The 22,039-nt window shown below is 47.4% G+C and overlaps 2 protein-coding genes across 2 annotated transcripts in view; one reads left to right on the top strand and one right to left on the bottom strand.

Moving 5' to 3' along the window:
- Positions 1-683: 683 nt before the first annotated feature.
- Positions 684-15,778, bottom strand: LOC135369814 (phospholipid-transporting ATPase ABCA3-like). The gene is made up of 23 exons (XM_064603354.1): positions 15,426-15,778; positions 15,283-15,365; positions 13,188-13,325; positions 12,859-13,096; positions 12,298-12,483; positions 11,431-11,615; positions 11,231-11,365; positions 10,950-11,079; positions 10,675-10,829; positions 10,278-10,433; positions 9,596-9,806; positions 9,290-9,536; positions 8,597-8,667; positions 8,313-8,537; positions 7,423-7,755; positions 7,235-7,360; positions 6,860-7,147; positions 6,219-6,442; positions 5,169-5,474; positions 4,450-4,637; positions 3,185-3,358; positions 2,900-3,122; positions 684-1,077 (listed from the first exon to the last, which is right to left on the bottom strand). Exons 1-23 carry the CDS (start codon positions 15,637-15,639, stop codon positions 802-804), a joined length of 4,512 nt encoding a protein of 1,503 aa, XP_064459424.1. The 5' UTR covers positions 15,640-15,778; the 3' UTR covers positions 684-801.
- A 3,442-nt stretch (positions 15,779-19,220) lies between these two features.
- Positions 19,221-22,039, top strand: part of LOC135369811 (solute carrier family 2, facilitated glucose transporter member 1-like) — a 46,440-nt gene continuing 43,621 nt past the window's right edge. The window contains exon 1 of the mRNA XM_064603350.1: positions 19,221-19,504. Coding sequence (XP_064459420.1) covers positions 19,343-19,504 — 162 coding nt within the window. The 5' untranslated portion in view covers positions 19,221-19,342. The remainder of the gene's footprint in view (positions 19,505-22,039) is intronic.

The following is a 22,039-nucleotide window of genomic DNA, read 5'->3' as shown; positions in this document are numbered from 1 at the left end:
ACGCTTTTGTAACCACCATTCCGCCCCCTCCCCTACACTCTTAAAAATCCCCCCATCCCCCCACTGCACGCACTTAGCCAACCATCATCTGCCCTGATTTGTTGAAAACTGGAGGCGTACGCCTTTTTTGTGGCAATTATGAACAGCATAAGTGTGACAAAAAAGGCGTACGCCACCAGTTTTGAACAAATAGGGGCAGATAACCATATCATTAGAGCTGATGGTTGGCTGGGAGCGTGCTATGCGGTGAAGTTCATTTCTAAGGTTGTAGGACTTCGGACCGCACTTTCTTACACAGGTGGCGCCGCGGCATTCCCGGGGGTGCGTGTGTGCGTGTTTCCTTGGTCGCATTAAATTGAGTTGCGCCGGTGTTGTCCCCATCTTTCGTCCTTGTCTTTTGTGCGAATCCCATAACCACCAGTGCACACCAGTCACATTCGAGCACGTTGTCCTCGGCTGAATTTGACCAATATAGAGGCGGATCTTAGTTTTTTTTGGGGGGGACGGCTTCTTTGCCGGAGCGCGTAGTGCCCCCCCCCCCCCCGTAGTGTCCTGGCTTGCCCCATTCCACGACATTTGAGTCTAGGACTCCTCAGTCTTTACTTCGGGGTGGTTTACAAAGGCACTTCCCTGAAAGGTCTCAAAAATTTGCACCAGCAGCTGGCAAAATGTGTGCCGTATTTTACTCATCAGTGGTACCAAATGGAACAAAAATATACATCGCATTAAAAGCAATAATCACTCGTATTGGCAGCTATTACTTGTGGTCACTGCAAAGATGTCCACATCCCACGCATATTTTTACAACATGCTTTCAGACATATCAAAGCTTGGACCAGAACTGTCCGACGGCTTCTTTATGAGCATCGGTGGATCGGTCGACATATAGCGTATGGCTTCCACGGCACCGAAGTCGACGACTTTACGTTCGTGCGTGAAACCCAAGAAGACTTCCCCCAGAGTGTCTTCATTCACCACGTAGTCTTCGAACCGCAAAGTCTCCTTTAGACGTTCCATTTTCTCGAAGACCTGGCTCCACGGAATCACGGCATCCTTTACCCTATATGTCAGCTGATCCTAGAATTCGAGTGCACAATGAGAAAGAAAGGCGTGCTTATGGTGAACCGTATCTTGGCTATAGTCTTGACCTTGCCCACACTGCACCGGGCGTACTTCAGAGCTTCACCACATAGCACGCTGAAGGCCAACCATTGCACAGAGTGATACACTCTTAAAAATGAGTTTCACCACATAGCACGCTCCTAGCCAACCATAATCTCGAATGACAACGTTCTCGTCCCTGATTTGTTGAAAACTTGGGGCGGAGCCTATTTTGTGACACTTATGCTGTTCATAATTATCACAGAAAAGGCGTACGCCTCCCGTTTTCAACAAATCAGGGCAGATAACGATATCATTAAAGATTATGGTTGGCTATAGGAGCGTGCTATGCGGTGAAGTTCATTTCTAAGAGTGTACGTCAATCACTCTTGATTTTCCGAAAGCGCGGGGCGTACGCCTTTTTGTGACAATTAACATTTCTGCATAAGTGTCACGAAAAGGCGTACGTCTCCCGTTTTCAACAAATCAAGGCAGAGAATGATGTCATTCAGGATGATTTGTTAGCGAGCTGCGTGCTATGCGATGAAGTCCTACATCTCCGCCACATTCAGAGTGGGGCATACGACAGGATGGCGGGAGCCGACGCGTATCTTTTGTTAAAGACGCACTGAAATGCACTCAAATTGGTATAATGCAAGCAAAATTAGTTCACGCAGCGACGAACAACGCAATGAAAACAGAGCAGTCTTTGGCGGAAACCCATGAGATCCCCTGGAAGCAAAAGATTTGCAGCATCTAATCAGACAGCAGGAGAGACGCGCGCATGCCAATCGAGTGCGTGCGGATTTGGAACGGGTCCGATCGTACTGTTCTGTACATGCGCGGTATGATGGCGCATTGCTGCAATTTTTCAATACCGATTTACTGATTACCGATTCACACTCTTTTCCTGACGTGGTCGCGTACTTTCCCGAACATAACGGGATCGTTTCTCCCCTACGGCCAAACGCTACACGCCCTGGCAACGCCCATTGGTCGATAGAGCGTGGTAGAGGTCACGGCACGGCGATTTGGCGGCCCGTGCCGCCCGCGGTCACCGTCCGCCGTTGCGTGTGAGCTGGCCTTAAAGGGACACTAAAATACAAAAACAACTTGTTCTCAAATGAAAGTCCGCGTTTCAATTAGTGTTAATGCAAGCGAAATTAGTTCACACAGCGCTACCGTTTAGAAGAAAAACGCAATGAAAACAGAGCAGTCTTTGGTCGCGACGAATGGGATCCCCAGGAGACAAAAATTGCCGGTATCCAATGAGACAGCAGGAGAAGCGCGCACATACCTATCATGGTATTTAATGACATGGAGTGGCATTTACTTCGCCTCCTAACCAACCATGATCTCGAATGATTTCGTTCTCTCCCCTGATTTGTTGAAAACAGAAAAGGCGTACGCCACAGGTCTGTTTTCAACAAACCATTGGAGAGAACGATGGCGTTCGAGATGGTTGGTTACGAGGTGAAGCAAATGCTATTCCGTTTAATGCATTAGTTTGCCGTGTGGCTACACTGTTAAAACAGCACCACACCACATAGCACGCTCCTAGCCAACCCTCATTCCGAATGATACCATTCTGTGTCCTTATTTGCTGAAAATGGGAGGAGGCGCCTATATCTGCGAACATTATGCATGTCCCAGGTAGGCTCCGCCTCCTGTTTTGAACGAATCGTGGCACAGAACATTCGGAATGGTGGTTGGCTAAGAGCATGTTATGTGGTGAAGTTCTACTTCAACAGTGTAGGGTATTATTTTGGCTATACGGGGACTTCTCAACGAGGCCTACCTTCCTGACGTCCGTGATGACCGACGTTGGAAAGATTACTTTGATTTCTCGGTTGACCTGCTTGAAGAAATCTCCTTTCGTAGTCTGATGTACGGTCAGCCTGATCATGACAATGAACCTCTGTCCAACATCTTTCCTCAGTTCCGTGGGTGAGCCTATAGCAGCGAACTCGCCGTCCGACAGGAACGCCACGCGGTCGCACAAGGTCTCGCACACGGCAGCTCTGCAAGGATAACAGTAGCATGAAACACACACGCAGTGTTGCTCCTGCCTGGAGGTATTTACCGGTGCGAGGCGATCAAAACGGTCAAGTTATGGGACGCTTGTACTCTCTGCAGGTTCTTAATCAACCCCAATCGCGATACGGGGTCCACGTCTTGCAATGGCTCGTCCAAGATCAAGAGGCTCGCGTCGCCGACCAGGGCCATGCCTATTGAGAGCTGCCGCTTCTGACTGCTCCTGGATGTCACGTAGTATTTTACACTTTCTACTCAATATTTCACGATAACAGGACATTTCACGAAACAGATCTATGTGACAACTATGTGAAACAACTACAAGACAATTATGCGGTTCATAATTGCCACAAAAAGGGTGTGCGCCCCTTAAGGAATAAGGAATAGCAAGCCGTTCTTTCTGGCTGACTTTTCCTGTGAAAATAAATACACCCCCCTCGAAATGATAGTACAGGTGAAGTAACGGCTGCTCCGTTAACGGTCTTAGGTTTACACCCTTTACACCTTTTTACACCTTTAGTCACACTCAATGTTGACAAGATGTGTGTAAGAGCTGTTGTTTCTTTCTAGCACTTTTTATACTATTTCTTTCTAGCACAGCTAACACTTTCAGGAAGTGTTGCTTTCCCTGCATTGACAGTGCAGTGGACATTGAGCACATTGTGCACAACTAAAAAGCAGGTAGAACTCTGCAACCGACAAAAGTGAAAAAGCTGAGAAACTGAAGAAATTTGAAACTGAAGAAAAAACTGAGTTTGGTCACAACTAAAGGGGCAGGAGAAATACACGACTCCAACGTTACACAGACCCAGACTCAGGCATTTCACATTACGCAGTGATGTCCTTGATCGGATAATGAGTGGTAGAGGCATAGCGTTTGGCCTGTTTTATTTTCGCGGCTTACATCGCGTTCATAACGAAGTTGCTCAACCCCCTAAAGGGGACCTGATTCTGGGCCGCAGCTCTCAAAGCAGCCAGCATAAAAAAAACCTTGAACATAGCAGGAGCAGGCAAGCTAGCTGGTGCTGAATTGACATTGAACTTGAGTTTGAGGACGAGACAGGACGAGATGAACAGATAGACTCACAAACCAGCAATGAAGCTTTAATACATTGCTGGTTCGTGAGTCTCTCTGTTCATCTCGTCCTGTGCTCGGTCCCGTGTTTTTCCCCTCAAACTCAAGGCAATGTTAATATTAAAAAAAGCTTCTCCTGCGCTGTCAACTAGTCCCTATGTTTTGCTGTCATTCACTTCCACTGTAGGCAATGTTCCGGGACTATTTTTTCGCGAGCGGCGCAACAGCTGTCCACTTACGAGAGTAGGGAAATGCTGATTTGTTGAACTCTCAGCAGTCCCGCAATCCCCGTAGCAAAGGATACTTCTTCCTCCACTTGTTGCGGATTCAGACCTCGTAGACGTGCAAGCAGCGTGAGCATTTCTCGAACAGTTAGCTTGCTTATTAGAGGGTTCGTCTGCGGGCAGTAGCCAATTTGCTTCATGTACTGCACAGAAGGGAGAAGATCATACTACACATTTCGTACAGAACGCATCAGAGGTTAGGAAAGCGAACTAAGACGGACCAGTGTGGTACCCGTCGCGAAACAACTCGTGTGAGCACTACTGGAAAAACTCTTGAAAATAAAACATTAAAGGGGCACTAAAATGCAGCCACGTTTGAATTGAAAAAGCCTCTGCCACCCCTGATTACACAAAGAAAGTTGAAGAATTTATCAGCACTCGAAACAACAGACAGGGGGGGCCGAGCTTGAAGAACATGTTTTGTCGCAACGGCGCTTTCGTTGGTTGTTTCCTTGGATGTGAGAGGGGTGTTTGCTTTGGCTTGCTCGTAAAAATAGATAAAAATCACTTGGTTGCAGTTCAGTGCCGGTCCTTGTCGTTTTTATTCTCTGTCCTCGTCCTACCCAGAACTGGGGGGTTTTAATTTTTTTTATATTTTAACATAGCGTGCAACGTAATTCGAAGTAAACTTGTTTTTTTGCATTTTAGTGCCCCTTTAAAGATGTATGCCTCACCGCTGCTCGCTGGTTGGCCAGGTCGATACCGTTCATGTAAAGATGCCCAGACAGGACGTTCTTCATCCCAGCAGCGGCCCGCAGCACGGTAGACCTGCCAGACTGAGCACGACCCACGATACCGAAGATTTCTCTCGGGGCGACGTACAGATACATGTCTGGAAAATACTGGCCCCGTTCTTCGAATGAAACTCCATCCATGACCAGACCACCCGGCTTGACGCGGACTTCGGGACTTCTGAACTGGTCGATGACAGCTTCTACGAGATCCTGCTCATCGAGGACAGTTGGATGCCTAACGTTGGCCTGTTGGATTGAGGCAGAAAGTTGAAGAAAATCCACCGAGGAGACAATAGCATAGCGTGCTATTAGCGGTATGTTCGAGATTAAAGTGCCACTCAGGACTCGGAAAACTGCGTTTATTTTATGTAGTCCATGAAAAGGAGTTTCTCAATAATTCTATAGGCGAAATTTCAATCCTGTTTGCGAACGCTGCGCATTTCTGTCAGTATTTCAAGATCTGCTGAGCCTCCACGAGTTTCGATGACGCGAGGCGCGGGTGACGTAATCATAAGCCCACAAATTCATGTCTCCTAGCAACGATGCCGTACTCCGGGGAGGGTCACGTGGTGGAGAAGTCACGTGACACCGATCGAAAGAGGGGGAAATGGGAGAGATGTCTTCTCCCTCTGTTTGTCGATGGCCGGAGCGGTCGGATGATACGTCATGTGGGGCCCCGCCAACGGAGTGCAAAAAGTGAGCCCCCCGGAATACGCGAAGGGCAAGAACGTTGCCAGATGAGAGCCGGGCGCTCCGTCGGTGCCTAACATGACGTCACAGTTCTCAAAAATAAAATTTTCTCTAGCTTTCGCGTCACGTAGAGCAAAAATATTTTGCAGGAATGTAAAATGAGGCAAGATGGTTTCAGTAACATAACTTTGGTAGAATTCTGATGATATTAAATTTAGTCCATAGTGGCACTACGTATCGTGCACGAAGGGGTATAGCTACCAGGGATCACAAAAAAAGAGAACAAGTTTAGTCACGTACCTGTATGGGCACCTGCTTCTTCGTGCGCGCGACGTCCTGGATGTGTAGAGGCTCGAGCAGATTCCGTATGTAGTTCTTCGTCTCAGGTCGACGCTCCCAACTGATGACCAGCGTGAGGTAGAGAATTCCGCTGAGGAACATGAGCGCAATGTCCCAGAAGTACGACTGACTGCTGAACGTAGTCTCGCTGGTGATAAAGGTGCAGTCAGATTCCCCACAGTTAGCTGCATACATATGGAACATCTAGGTTACATGCTTTGCAGAATGCGCCTACTTTTTGTGTTATCTGCGAAACGTCGGGTGTGACGACCAGAGACCTATGCGATGAAGGTAGTTTTTCGAGAAAGGCCAGAGGCGCGGAGAGCTGCAGATGTGACAAATGCAGGGTCCAGTGAACGCTCCAAGTCACGCACATCACACACACACACTAACACATCACTAATGCTTATGCACTTCAAATGCACTTTTCGGTAATTTGACCTAGTGACTGGACATCAATGTTCACTCCAATGTTCAAGGGGGACGTAGTGGAGTTCCCAGTTGTTAAATTGATGCTCACTCAACTGTTACGAAATGGCATATAAGCAATATAACATGCTGCTCTTTTTTTATTGTGTTCTGCGTCAACTATTATGCATTACCTCTGCAGCAAATCTTTACCAGTTCCATATACTGGCGTTGTTCAACAGGGTACTCTTTCTGATTGCGCTGGCAGGTGTAAAGCAACAAGTCTGGCGGAAGATGACAGCACGCGGCCCTTTCGAAAAAGTACATCTGAACCTGTCCAGCTCCATGAGCCACTGCAAACTGAGGCAGGAGTCGAAGAGGCACCATAACATATTCAGTGACCTCCGACATGAAATCGGGAGGTCTAAAATTAGAGATAGTGCTTGGACCGATTAGGGCAGTGTAGCAATTCGTGGCAGTTCCTGCAAAAAGAAGAAGAAGAAGAAAACAGATTCGTCTGTGTACGCAGTCACAGGTACGAAGATCTGGCTTAAGAATGCGTGGCTCACCAAAAAGCAGAGATGATAGAACAAGCCAGAAATAGGCCGTCATCTCCTGGTCTACGATTAGCGACACAATGTAGCAGACAGGAACAAAGCACCACCCGTACATAAAGAGCAGACAGAACATGGGACCTGAAAAGAAGGGAGGGTCCGTGGAAGACCTCTCAGGAGGGGAACCAGCACGTATATCTTACCAGTATAGGAGAAGTCATGACAGCTAAGGCTAGTGTCAGCAGGAATGGCAAGCGGCACGACAGCGGCCAAGGTGCCCACCAGGTGCTGAATCATATCAGCGCAGAATGTGACAGTCCAGAAGCGTTCTGGCGTAAGGCCTGCCATGAACTGCACCTGTTTAGCTCCAGTCACTCGTTCTTCCACAGATAGGAAGACGTGCACTGCAGTCACGATGGAGAGGGACAAGGGCACTGCGAAGGCAGCCAGTGCACGAGCTGAATAGACGACGGAATGGAGCTCCTGGCTCACCCAGTCGTAATCGTAGAAAACGGTAGCTACGTTCGCGGCGGAACCTGTAAGAAATTACGAACTTTACAACTTCGTTGTCACCACCAGCACTTTTAAGCACTAATTCTTCCCCGTAGGATATGAGTACTTCTGAGCATTGGCTGCTGTGCTCGCAAACACATTGACAGCAGATATTCTGCAGTGTACTATGATGCACAGCGTAGCAAACGGTTGTCAGAAACCACGGCTTAGTCACCACGAGACAGTCTGTGCTACGCGGCAGTAAGGCCATCTACCCCTGGCATTCATTATTAGAGAAGGCTGAGCGCGGAATGGAAAAGGATGGCGACCGTGGCACAAACGAGGCCTCTCCCACGCACAGACTGCATGGGAGGTGACCCGGACTTGAACCTGGACGGTCACTGGACCGTATTTCTTGCGTGCAGCGAACTGGAATCGAGCACACGCAAACACTGTTACTGAGCGCCTCGTCATCACTATCCAATCCAACCCAATCCCTATTCAAAAACACCTACATGAAACCGAAACTGGTTCCTTGCCAGAGTACCAGAGTGGCCCTTTGACAGACGATCTTCTTTCTACGCACTGGAAGAAAACTTACGCGTCTGGAGGGTAATATTGGATAGGGTAAGTCGTTGGAGTCGCATCCAAATGGCTTCGTTTTCAAAGAATCTCTCAAGAACGACCATGAAGGCAATCTGGAGCAACTTCATGAAGATAGATATTTTAAACGAACGCGCCAGGTATGTCGCTTTCTTTCTGGTCAGAGCATCCACTTGGTAGAGCAGCAGAGGGACGTCCTCGGGAACGATGACGCGTTTTGCAGCTGGAAGCATAAATGGGTTATAACAGTGAGAGCTCTGCACTTACGGCAAGGGCCCTTACGTGTCTCGTTCCGCGCTCCGAGAGTGTTCTTGTAGTCGAAGTAATCGAACTCTGTGGGTGCAGCGACGAACCTGGAAGCATGCTTTGGTTCTCAGATCTCGTGGCAACAAATCTAAGCCCCACAACGCATCTCTTTCCTTTCTTTTTTTTTTTTTTTGCGTTAGACAGTATATGTATAGGTGCTCCACGGTACGGTCGCGAACGTATGCGGAACACCACACACTACACTCTTAAAAATGAACTTCACCGCATAGCACGCTCCTAGCCAACCATTATCTCGAATGATATCGCTATGTGCCCTGATTCGTTCAAAACGGGGGGCGTACGCCTTTTTTGTGACATTTATGCTGTTCATAATTGTCACAAAAAAGGCGTATGCCTCCCGTTTTTAACAAATCATGACAGATAACGATATCATTCGAGATGATGGTTGGCTAGGAGCCTGCTATGCGGTCGAGTTCATTTTTAAGAGTGATCCCGCTACCGCACTACTGTAGTGAGACATCGGAAACCATTTTAATCACTTCGTCTGACGCTTGCTCTATAGCAGCTATCTGTCCTCGTGCGCTATCGAGTGAGATGCTGGCGCGTAATCTCATTAGGAAGTCATAGTATGTAGCGCATCACGGGATATAGTACATGATACGTGAAAAGGTTACACAAGGTGCATAGAGTTTCAAGATTTCCTCTTACTTTAAGAGAACATCGTCCAGGGAAGTAGTAGAAATACCCATGTACGAAATGCCAAGTTGCTGTTGATTTTCTTCAAGCTGCTTGAGCAAGTAGATCAACTTGTCGGGGTTTGGGTAGCCGATGTTGTAAGCCGCCAGCATCCGGCTTTCCACTAGCAGCGGGGCTGACAGAATGTTGTCTACGAGTTCGGACACATGCGATTTCTGCGATACGTCCCTGAAGACAACTGATAGCCTGTATCCAGCACCTATAAAGCGCACGACAGCAACAGTTGAAACTTATGGAAACTCCAGGATGTGGACCTACCATGTTGCTTCCGCAGAAACGTAGGCGATCCGCATATTGTTATCACACCTGATGTTACTATAGCTATGCGGTCTGCCAGGACGTCGGCTTCGTCTACAGAACTCGTGACTACCAAGACACCCCGAGTCTGGCGGATCTTCATAATCACCTCCCACAGGGTGCGTCTAGTTTCCATGTCCACACCACGCGTGGGCTCGTCCAGTATGATGTACTGCACGAAAATCAGTGAAATGATGGCGCACAGTTCACTGCCCTTCAGTTCGAAACAGCCCCACACGTGATCAATATGCTCATTTCTGGCAGTGTCTGAGTGCAGGCTAAAAGTTGGCATTTCTACCAGTTCATGGAAAGCGTGGTCGAGGTGCCAGCATGGATGCCGACGCTTCTTAAGCACCTGGCTGGGGAACATAGCTTAAATGGTGAAAGGCAGATAAAGCAGCCACGCCTATGTGTCTCTACCCAGCATTCCCTTTCCCGTCAGTACTGTGAAGGAACGCTCTACATGCAGACGTATGAGCCAGCACCAATATCACCGCCGAAGAATGGGAATTTTACGTTGAAGAACGATATTTAGCAAGCGGTCACGCTAAGCACTCAGCTGCTGGGCTCACGGAAAGAACTGCGAGCTGCGCCTGTGCCTACGAATGTCAAGGGGCCAAGGAAGTCAATGTAGTTCGCAAACCTCTGGTGTGCCAAGAAGAGCTATGGCTAGTTGTAACCTTCGCTTCTGCCCGTATGTGAGCCGATGAACACGGGTTTTGCGCGTGGTGTAGAACTGGTACTCGAGTAGAGCAAGGTTTACTTCATCCCTCGGACGCAGCGTATGCATCTCTCGTACCTGGAAAGTAGAGTGGATAGAATGCGAACATCAATCGGACAGCCCAGGACATTGCTTGCATGAGTTCTAGGTGGGTGTTTTCTGTACACTAGGTTGTGTTCGACGAAAGATTGAGTGGCTTCCGTTTTTACCAAACTCGTGTCACCCGTTAAGTTCACTAGGGGGGGGGGGGGCTATTCCTGGTACACCGGTGTGTCTGATTGGACACCTGCGTGATGGTAACCAGAGAAACGGACCTTACCCCAGCGAAGAACTGTAGGTTCTCCTTGATTGTCATCGCATCGTAGAGGGCAACATTCTGTGGACACACGCCAAGCAATTTCCGAATCTCGTGGCCCTCGCTCAGGACACTGAACGCACTCAGGAAGACGTTGCCTCCAGTAGGTCGGGTCGAGCCTGTATATTATAAGTACGTTTCAATGGAAAACTTGGAACAGCGTATTTTACCGCCCTATCACAACAGCAGGTAACGTGGTCGTATTGGACACGTCATTGTCGGTGCTTCGAAATGCATACCGGTTATGATCTTTATGATGAGGGTCTTCCCAGAGCAATTGCGTCCAAGTAGAACCGTCACGTGGTTGTCGAATAGCTTGAGATTGATGGAGTGTAATATTTCCTTCTTCTGACTCAGTGAGTCGATGGTCTGTAAAGAGAACCAAAGAACCTTTGAAACCACAGACGTTTTCGCATCAACTACGACTACAACCATCCGCCAGGGAAATGTCCTCCAGTTTCGGTCAAATGTGTCAAAGACAGACACATACAAAAAAAAACAAAAAAAAACTCAGCCTTACCTTGCTGATGTGATGGAGTATGATGTAAGGTTTCACTGAGTGGGCCACAGGTTCGACCAGAGGAGAGGCCTGCTCATGTAGGCTAGCCCTGATCGCATGATGGTCGGGTATTTTGTTAGCGCCCCAGAACGCTGCCTGCGAGTTCAAGTAGTAACTTGTGCTTTTCAAGACATCTCATTCACTGATACGCATGTACTAACCTGAAGAAAGAACCAAGGCGATTCTGGAAAGTCATGCGCATATGGCCAGACCTTGTCGATGTAGACGCAGAGAAGGATACTGCTCAAGAAGGACGCCAGCATGGCGTGCATCACTTTGCTCAGAGTAACGTCTTGCAAACCGACCTCGTGGAGGTTCCGCCAGTCGAGATATCTGTCTTGCGGTCCTGGTCAGTACACAAACGCGTGTAACGGTTGTCATGTCCCCCCCTCCTCTCTTGACGTACGCCATCGCATAACACTGTCCCAGCCAACTATCGTCACAAATGACCATCGTTCTATCCTCCGATCTGAAGGTCCCGCTTATGTCCCGCGCTTTCCGCAAACCATAACTTGCGCTGTTCTATGCAACGGTTGCCCTCCGGTTATGTTGTAAGAGTTATGTTTTTGGCATTTGGTATTATGGCAACTAGGTACAGCTTGTGCGAAAAGTTTACGGAACTTCTTCATTGAAGCCACAGCATATAGCAGCAAAAAAGAGTGGACACACATACTAAGAGATGGACCGAACAGTCGGTCATCGGCCGTTTCTTATTCGACCTCTTCCTTATACCTAGCACGGGGCCGCTCGGATAAAGAAATACGCCAAGTGCCGTGTTTCGTAAACGTTTTGGCCCAAGCTGTACCGATTGCTCCTGCAGGGTATTTATACCCAGTATCATGACGTTGTAATTTATTTCCCCGTGAATGGGGAATTGGGAGTACCCTCAGTTTTACAGAGCAGGCTCTTCCTGCCCTGTCAACCTTGTCAGTTTCTTTGGTTTTTTTCGCCCGACTCCGGGCTTGACTGCGTGTGTCGTTTCACGTCGCACTTTATGCACTTGAGCAAGGTGCAGTGGGGCCACTTACCAAAGTTCTCATGCATGAACATGCAAGCAAGAGCGTAGCACAGGGCGACGTGCGGGCATAGACAGCTTAGGAGTTGTAGGTAACGCATGAAGTTGGTGTTCTGCATGTTAGTACCAATGATCGCCACTATAGGTAGCACAAGTGTGGATAGACTTAGTACCACCATGGAGGCTGCGCTCACAGCCGCTGTAAAAAAAAGAAGGAATTACAGCATGGAAGTTATACGATGACCTTTCTTGTGACTAGTATCGCATGTACGTTTCATAGAGCACAAAAGGCAACACGTGACCGCCTTCCTTGACATAAGGGACGCGCCCATGAGATAAGCCCACTCGCAGCAAAGTTTCTCTCCGTCTGGAAGTGTGGCTGTAATTGGCGGGACTGTTAAGGATACGTAGCGAGCTGTAGCGACAAGTCCTTGTTCACTTTTAGGCAGCTAATAAAGATGAAGCGGACTGTTTCTTGAGAAAAAGCCCAACGCGTCGGGAAACGAGGTGCTCGCACTTGAACAATGACTGACCACAAGAAATTACAAAAGCTGCCCATAAGTTATGGACTCACGTCTTGGAGTGACAGCCGCGACAAGTAGAGCATTTCCCACCGAAGCTGAGCAGAACAAGGACGCGATCGAGATTTGGACTTCTAGGCTAGTCTTCTCGAAGAGGGCCGGCCCACCCTTAGGGTCGTAGTTCCACAGGACCACGACCGGTACCATGATGAGGAACACCTTGAGGAACTCCACGAGGAACGTTCCTGTCCAATAGATCCCGTTCGACATGCCATTCATGATGAGGAAGTTCTGCGTGAATATTTTTGTTAGTCACACGATACCCTGTCATCCTCTGTTTTTTGTCTAGGAAAGGTAAGGTTACTTTAATGTGACTACTTACTTTCAAGCCGTTGTATAGTTCGTATCCGACTCTGTAGACGAACGTGGGAAATGGGATGATGAGCACGACGACAAGTGGAAACATGGCGATCACGAAGGCACTGGGGGATTCTATTTCGCTCCATGTCACCACGTGTGTCTGCGAGACCACGAATACACGAGTTGTTACATGGTAACTTCTTATTGTTACATCAGAAGTTATTTCGTATGCAGGAGAGCGCGTCGCGCAAGGCTCGTACACACATCTGAGGTAAAACTTTGCAGAGTACGGCGAAACGTATACGGCTGGTTTCATTTTCACCTAGAATGTGGTACTATACCTATATGGCGACGTTGAATGCGCAAAACGGTGGATGCAAACAAGGCGCGGTAACGTGATATTTGAACCATGCCATGGTGTTAGGGGAGACAGGAAGGTCACACCAATCGCCGATTGTTTGTTGAATTTGTTGAATTGATACTTTGTTGAATTTATTAAAGAAAACTGGTGGGTTGTACAGCCAGTTATACAGCAGGTGGGTTATACGGCAAGGCGAATATACTGTAGGACAGCGTTTGCGACTACACTGTTAAAAATGAACTTCACCACATAGCACGCTCCTAGCCAATCATTATCTCGAATGGTATCGTTATCTGCCCTGATTTGTTGAAAACGGGAGGCGTACGCCTTTTCTGTGACAATTATGAACAGCATAAGTGTCACAGAAAAGGCGTACGCCTCCCGTTTTCAACAAATCAGGGCAGACAACGATATCATTCGAGATAATGGTTGGCTAGGAGCGTGCTATGCGGTGAAGTTCATTTTTAAGAGTGTACTGCACGACTAATTAGATAAAATTCATTAATTAACTTATTAATTAGATGTTTTCTGGGAAACGCGGGATGGCAGAATCGGAGACAGTCATTATTTAGGCCTTGGCTGTTAGTGGGTACTCGCCAAATTAATAAATAAACAGATATATCAAATTCACCGTCCTTATTATGCACCCTGTGAAGCGAACGTACTTTGAGATATAAAATGTCGAATTTCTTTTTGAAAATGAGCCGAAACTACACTCTAAAACAGAACTTCACCGCATAGTACGCTGTGCGCCAACCATTGCCACGAATGATAGCGTTATCGCTTGTGATTCGAAGATAGAGGGGGGCGTACGCCTTTTTGTGGCAATTTGGATATACGAAAATTGCCACAAAAAGGCGTACACCCCCCTTTTTCTTCGAATCAGACGCGATAACGCTATCATTCGTGGCAATGGTTGGCACACAGCGTGCTATAAGGTGAAGTTCGGTTTTTAGAGTGTAGGTCTAGGCGCTTTTCGAGCGCAGCAACGACGTGGCCTTCATCATATTCGGGCCGGAGGCGGTCTAACATTAGCGCCTACTCCAATCAGCTCCATCGCTCCAAAGCGCGTGCCCTCTCACCTGAATTGCCTGTCGCTCTTTCTGCACTCGAAAAGTGCTTAGTTCTTGTTTCGGCTCATTTGCACAGCGTAATTTGGCAATTTATATCTCGAAGTACGTCCGGCTTCTCAGGGTGTTTGATAAGGACGATGGATCTAAATAATGATTTGCTGCAGATCTGCTACCCCGCATTTCCCAGAAAACATTTAAGATAATGAATTTTAGCTGATTTTCCGAAGTCGCCCAGCAGTTGCATACGCTGTCCTACAGCATGTCTGCCTGGCAGGACAACACAGCTACTGAAACGGCATCTATTTTGCTCAGCTAGTTATTTTATATATATATATATATAAACGAACTCTATATGGAGGCTCCGCCTTGCGGTTTCAAGTCTGCGACCACGAAGTTGTGCACTCTTAGAAATGAACTACACCACATAGCACGCTCCTGGCCAACCACCACCCCGAATGACAACGTTCTCGCCCCTGATTTGCTGAAAACGGGAGGAGGAGCCTATTTTGTGGCATTATGCACGGCACAAAATAGACTCCTCCTCCCGTTTTCAACAAATCTAGGGCGAGAACGTTGTCATTCGGGGTGATGGTTGGCTAGGAGCGTGCTATGTGGTGAAGTTCATTTTTAAGAGTGTGCGCCTTTCAAAAGTAGCAATGCAAGCACAGAAAGTGAAAGCTTACCACGTTCGATCGTGGTGTGATCTTCCTTGCCGGTTGGTCTTGCCGCGCTACCAGGAATCGCACAGGATATGCAGAAAGGTATCCTGCGTCGGTAAAACAATAATCTTCCCATGCTGCTATTAATATGAGAGAAAGATTCTTACGGACGATAGCGTTGGGCAGGCGAAGCCTCCTGGTTGTGTTCTTTACGTGCTCTTCAATCTCGGTCGGGTCCACGGTGCTCAGGTTGATGTACAGATACGACAGCAGTGCAGGCAGCACCAACTCTGTGACTGTCGTCAGCGTCCTGTGCTTGATCTGCAGCACCACTAGATTCTTCCAAAAGATAAGAATTATGTGGCGAATGGCCCGTACCATATCGCCCTATGCGTAAAATGTTGTGACGAAAAATGTTCAAGCAACCAGGAGAACAGAAGTGCACGGTTGGGGTCTATGCTTAAGAATGCTGCTCGAGAGCTTAGAACCTGCTGAACGCAGGATGCTGACAGAACAGGGAGGTCGCGAGGTCCACGTGAAAACAGGACGTGAAGAAGACAAAGCTCAGCTGGTGAAAAACGTATCTAGCTACATCAGATAATATATCATATCCAGTTATATGGATCGACACCTTGATGACACAAGGATGAGACTATAAATGGATAAAAGCACTATAAATGTATGTAAAACACGTACCGTAGTCGGGGAGATAACATATTCCCAAACCAGAGAGAAGATAGCGTTACGATGAAATCTGCGACATCTGTTGTGCGTGGCTGAACCCTGTGAGGTGAGCAAATAACGCAGACCGTTGGGCTAGTTGGTATTCCATGGCAAAGGTGCAAAAAAAAAAAACGCTGCGAAGTGTTACGAAACGGACAATGGAAGACAAACAGGAAGGAGCGCCACTAACAACTTTAATGCAATGAAGAAAGAAAACACACCGGAGCCGGAGCAACCACAGCTAACCCTACGCCTACGACCACTATCTCTTAGCGAGACAAAAACACGTGCAGCATATCAAGGTCCCTCCCGCTCAGCGCAACCGAGGAGGGAGCGTGAGGAGCGCAACCTGTGAGGAGCGTTCCACCAGTTGAACGTATAGCTGCACCACGAGTTTTGTCGAATTAGATTCATGTTTTGGCGGTATTCACATTGTGACAAAAAAGGTCACCCGGGCTTTTCTGTGTAGCGAAGACGGGAACTTGTATTCGTGTGATGAAATTCCAGAGGAAAAAACGGCTAGGCTTCACTTACTAAAGGGGCACAAAGATGCCGTTACCCCGAGAGCAATACAAAAGGAACGAGATTCACCCGTTACGAGGTTCGCACTCTTAAAAATGAACTTCGCCACATAGCACGCTCCTAGACAACCATAATCTCGAGTGACATCGTTCTCTCCCCTGATTTGCTGAAAACGGGAAGCTTAAAATCTTTTTGACACTTATGCATAAATGTTAATTGCCACAAAAAGGCGTACGGCCCGCGTTTTCCACAAATCAAGAGCGATAGAGGTATCAGTCTGTACAATGGTTGGCCTTCAGCGTGCTATGTGGTGAAGCTTAAGAGTGCGTAATTCATGTGCGAAAGAAACCGCAATTTACGATTTCCCTCTTCTCTACTCCTCAAGAAGGGCGGCCTGTCATTGGTCTCCTCAACCGATTTGTCCAATCATCGTGTGAGATCGTTCGAGAAGGAGAGAGGCGGAAAGCGGCAAATTGCTGTTTCCTTCGCGCATTATGTCTGGAATGACGAAACGGGTGACTCCTGTTCCTTTTGTGTTGCTTGTCAAGGTAACTGCATCTTTCATCCCGTGAGTAGAAATTTTTGCACTCTAGTGGCATCGTAAGGTATCTATATGACTCAGCATCTCTTAGTGCAGGTTACCAAAGGTGAAAACACACAAAGCAGGGAGCGAGAAAGCAAAGCCACGAGCGAGAGGGCGGGCATTATAGGCTTAACACTGACACTCATTCACAACCAGACGCGCTCTCGCACGTTCGATTTTTCGCGCCGTTGGTGACCCTACATGGACCTCCACTCACCTCACATAGAGGGCGCGCCGATCCCGAAAAAGTTAGGCTGCCTGAATACTAGCTCCCTCTATCCAACATTCACGCAAGAGAAGTGTAGTCTAACCTAAAAAATGGTTGTTATCTTTTAATTCGCGTCATAACAGTTGAGAGTATACGCTAAAGCGAAATACATCTATTGGCGTACACCGGTGTATGCCCAGGCTAGGGTTCATCGAATGCCTATCTATAGCGCCATCAAGTGGTTGGCGGAAGCAACTGAGGCAATATCGCCGCTGCTCAACGATAACGCCACGGAATGCGCCGCGTGTCTTTGAGGCCTCGGGTTGTACGTGTAGCACTGTGTACAACACATCTCGATGCAACGCAAGAGAAAGTAAGGAAGGAAAATAGGAACCTAGGCAACCCCGAAAGACCCGCTTTACTATCATTGCGTTCTCAATTGCAACGGCTCGGCGACGTTACGTCTTCTATAGCTGAATGGGGCTGAGAAGAACACATAGATTGAATGCTTCTCCTGCGTACACTGCAGCGATGCAGTGAAAGCACGCTTCACAGGATACATACGGAGCTTGGTGACGGAAAGTCCATGATGGAAAGTAATTCTACCGAGGATGGAGGGGGGGCACATAAAACGGATGAATACAATACACAATATTCAGTTTTCCTGTCGTTTACGGAGTACAGTGTTGTATACCGAAACTATGTGATAGAATACTACTACCCGGTGTCGCCCACGAAAGTAGGGTATAACATCGCTGTTTCTCGAAGATACTCACATATTAACTTAATACTTAATAACTTACTCACATATTAACTTAATACTTAATAACTTACTCACATATTAACTCACATTATTAATACTCACATATTAACATATTAACAGGTTGCTTCCTCAACATTTTTCTTTCTACTTCCTCCGAGAGGTTTACCAACCGTATGCAAAGTGTGCGGCATCTCCGTCAGGCTGAAACGTCGAGACTAGCACACACAAACGCTACTCCACTGGCGACTCCAGAGAGAAACGGACTTCATTGGAGAATTAATAAATGCAATCGTCGAAAGGGCCGGTTAGCTACTGGATTTCTCGATTACCTTTCAAGCACACTATACTGATTACACCACCACGGGTATCTTTCTTCTAGTGCCATCTTTCACCTATGTTGATCCTTATACGTTGTACAAGCACGACACGACACGGAAGCGATATTCATAAATACTTTTGATTTGCCTATCTGATGAGATCAATGTATACCACACTATAAAAGAGCATCACGTAGTCGTGGTTTGACTACGCTGAGAAAAATATACGTTGTTGGTCTGTAACAGCGAGAGAGCGAAATATTGGCAATTTTAAAGGTGTCATGGGCGTGAAGCTCAGAAACAGATATACCTGAGCATTCGTTCGGTATATATTCTTTGATCAAAAAGGCATGACGTTCATCGATGAGTGGTTTATGGTGAGTACAAGCGATAAAGTACCACTAACGCCGAGATGGCATTAAACCGCAGTTTCTTCAATGGTACACCATCACCATCACTATGGCGTACATTCACTATCCAGTAATATACAGTGGTTCTCGAAATTTCAGGGATACACTAAATATTAACGGGAATGTGAAATATTGTGCTATGATACAAACCATAAACATGTTTTAGGCACCGCTCAGCACAGCCTATTGACGAGTTAAAACATCTTTCACAACTCAACGTCTCCATGAAACCGCCACCCCCCATTGTAAGAGACCATATCCAAATATCACGAGGTCACGGGCCCCCTCAACCCCACCAAAATCCGCGCTGCGTTCTCCTGAAGGTGACCTTTTTCTTCCCATCCTCGAACGCTGCTGACACACCCTCAGTGCGGAGGTGTGTCACACAGCGCATGCGTAGCTCACGTGACGCGTGCGCACGCGCCGAGCGCTTCCCCGTGGTCTCCCACGGCAAGGCGGCTTGGCAGAACCGGCGACGAAATTTTTCGGTGACCTCCCAAGGGTGACTTCAAAAAAAGGGGCCCACACTTTTCCTCCTGGTGATTGCATCCAGACAGCATGGAAGCAGACCAGGTGCGACTCAACGAAATGGCGTACCTGCACGTGCCGGACAAGGAGAGATCGAAAAGTCCGTCCCCGGCGGATTCGCTGGCATCTTCGGCGACGGACATTTCCACGCTTCCCATCCATGACCGGGGAGGACATCGAGACGGAGAATACGTGAGTTTGAATGCTTGATCGTAAGCTACGATACATGCTTGCAAATGGGGGAGACGATTTAGTAATGCTGCCAAGTGTGCTGCGTTATGATGATGATGATTTGAGTTGGTGTATGTCTTGCATCATGTGCGCCGGTTCTTGAGCCCAAACTCATTCCGACTAGAAAGCGAGCTCTTTTCGTGGTCGTTCTTTATGTTGTCTTCTATAACTACTGGCGGCTTCCCACAAACGCTTGTTACACGACCTGTACTTCAACGGAGACTTTACTTTCGCGTGAAGGTAGTGATGTACGTTACGTCATTGTCTGAGGTAAAACTCTAAGTATATCATGAAACGCTCTCAATGTCATTTTACAGTGGCGGCAAGTGTGTCTACTTCTATTCGCCTGCAATGTCACAAGTCCCATTCATTCAAAATGCGACTGACGCACGAGTATTGCAGTCGATATCGACACGTTCGATATAAATCAATATCGCGCGTCAAGAATACGATGTACCACAACTAATTCTCTTGGAACGAACCTGCCAGGATGACTTAACGTCCGAAGACTTCACAAAACATGCTACAATACGGATCCTGTCACAATGTAAACATTGTCAGCGATCGATATACGGATGACATACTTCCACGTGAGTGTTTACTGATTCCAGGGGTGACCGATATGTTGAGACGCATCATCGAAGCCCCACAGCGGTTTGAACGTGTTTCCCTGTAGTGACGCCGTGGACTGCGGGGAAGTGCGCCCACGGGAGACGACGCGCCTCTCTCCTTCTAAATTGCGTCGTCGGCTCGGACTAAATATAACCACGGCGAAAAAGCCCCGAGCTAGATGGGAACCAGCGGTAAATGTAAGAGGGACGCCTCCACAACTCTGTTATATCGAGCTCGAATCTCTTCGCAAAATAAATGCGATGGTTTCTGTGTTGCGCAAAGGTCTGTCTGTGTCCCTGCAATACGGTTACGTTAAGAGAAGATGTAGAAGATGTCTGTCTGTTTATTTTAATGGTGTAAACGGCTCTCGAGAGTAAGGCACATGGCCAAAAGCATGGAAAGAAATAAGCGTGTGAAGTGCGTATGAAGTCTTGCAACGTTCTGTAGCAGATGTTCTCTGTCAGGAGCGTTATTGAAATCATACATTCCAGCGTGTTCGGCAGAAAGAAAGGACAAGGCAGCGAAAGGCAATGATGTGAATGGCGGCATATTCAAAGCGTAAAGCGGTTACTCTGCGAGGGATCAACTTAAAGAAAAAATGACAGAGAAGTCGCGGACGAAATTAGACACAAGATTGCGTACTTATAAGTATTGCATTCATGTGACTTGTTAAGAGGGGAAGGTGAAATCGAAACTCCGTTTTGCCTCCATTTGCGTCACAACTCTACTAATGACGTAACCATCCACTAATGACCATTAAAACTTACCGCCTCAAACGCAATACAGTCGCGCAATCACTGTTATACGGGATGTTTCGGAAAACACCAATCAGGGGAGAAATGTAGAGGGGCTGCGTCTACGACGTCATGAAAAACAATGACACGCACCGTCAACAACTGTCAATGCAGAGAGCAGAATTTCCATTGCCTCACGTGCTGTGTGGAGAGTGCATTGCACTCTCCCCCTGCACGGCACTAAGAGCCAGTCAATGGACTAACTTAGTAGAATTTAAACGTGACGTAAGCATCGACGTCAGCAACCCTTGGAAGGCGCCCGAAAGCAACTTTCCTGGATCATGTGACCGCTTGCGGAACTGCCATCGCATTTGAGGGATTCCAGTCAGCTTTACAAACGAACTTTTAATTATCAGCGTCGTTACGAGATGAGATGGATTGACAGCCTCACGTCCTGCAGTATGGGATTCAATAACATTTTAATGAGCGCCGCGAGGAAGCGAAATCGGCATTTCCACGCTTGAAATGGTGACAGCGACTCGCTGTGGTAATTCCGGGTATTTGCCCGGCACCCACGCTGCCAGATGGGTCGACTTACAGGATCAATCCTAATACGGAAGCGGCCCTCTCTAATCTTATCGGCCAGGCAATGCCGCTGAGGGATTACCGATAAACTGTCGCATTAACACTTTTAATGCTTAATTACCATCAAGTTTATCGCGGCGTAATGCAGCTACAGTACTTCGAGACTTTTAATCTCGTGGACACACTGTATCTAGGCTATTCAGTACATTGTCAAGTAAAGGCAAGTTAAACAGACAGCTATTTATGTGACTTAAATAGTGCAATCGAACACCTCTATGTGGTTATTTCACCAAATAGGTTTTTCTTACTGGTAATTGGAAATGACTCGGATGATGTAATGGGTGGTATAGGTTAAGTAAGAAGGAAGTTACGACAGATGATGGAATGCAGTGATAAATCATATTTATTCAGAATACCCTCGTGCTGCGGTACGTGTACCCAGAAGGTGAAGAAAGCGATGTTCGTTATATGACGACACTACGGATGACATAACGGTTTTCATACCTTACTTTGTGCGTAATCATACAGGGCGTCTCTCTCTTTTATTTTTTTATTTTGTTGCTGC

Source organism: Ornithodoros turicata, chromosome 10 (genome assembly GCF_037126465.1).
Source record: "Ornithodoros turicata isolate Travis chromosome 10, ASM3712646v1, whole genome shotgun sequence".
NCBI lineage: Eukaryota > Metazoa > Arthropoda > Arachnida > Ixodida > Argasidae > Ornithodoros > Ornithodoros turicata.
Note: the sequence above shows the minus strand (reverse complement) of the source record. Positions and strands in the feature narration are given on the sequence as shown.

Coding starts and splice junctions, on each gene's coding strand:
- LOC135369814 (XM_064603354.1), bottom strand. CDS start 15,639: ATGGTACGGGCCATTCGCCACATAATTCTTATCTTTTGGAAGAATCTA. Junction 13,326..15,282: donor TCACACCACGATCGAACGTG/GTAAGCTTTCAC, acceptor GTGGTCTCGCAG/ACACACGTGGTGACATGGAG. Junction 1,078..2,899: donor TCATCACGGACGTCAGGAAG/GTAGGCCTCGTT, acceptor CTCGAATTCTAG/GATCAGCTGACATATAGGGT.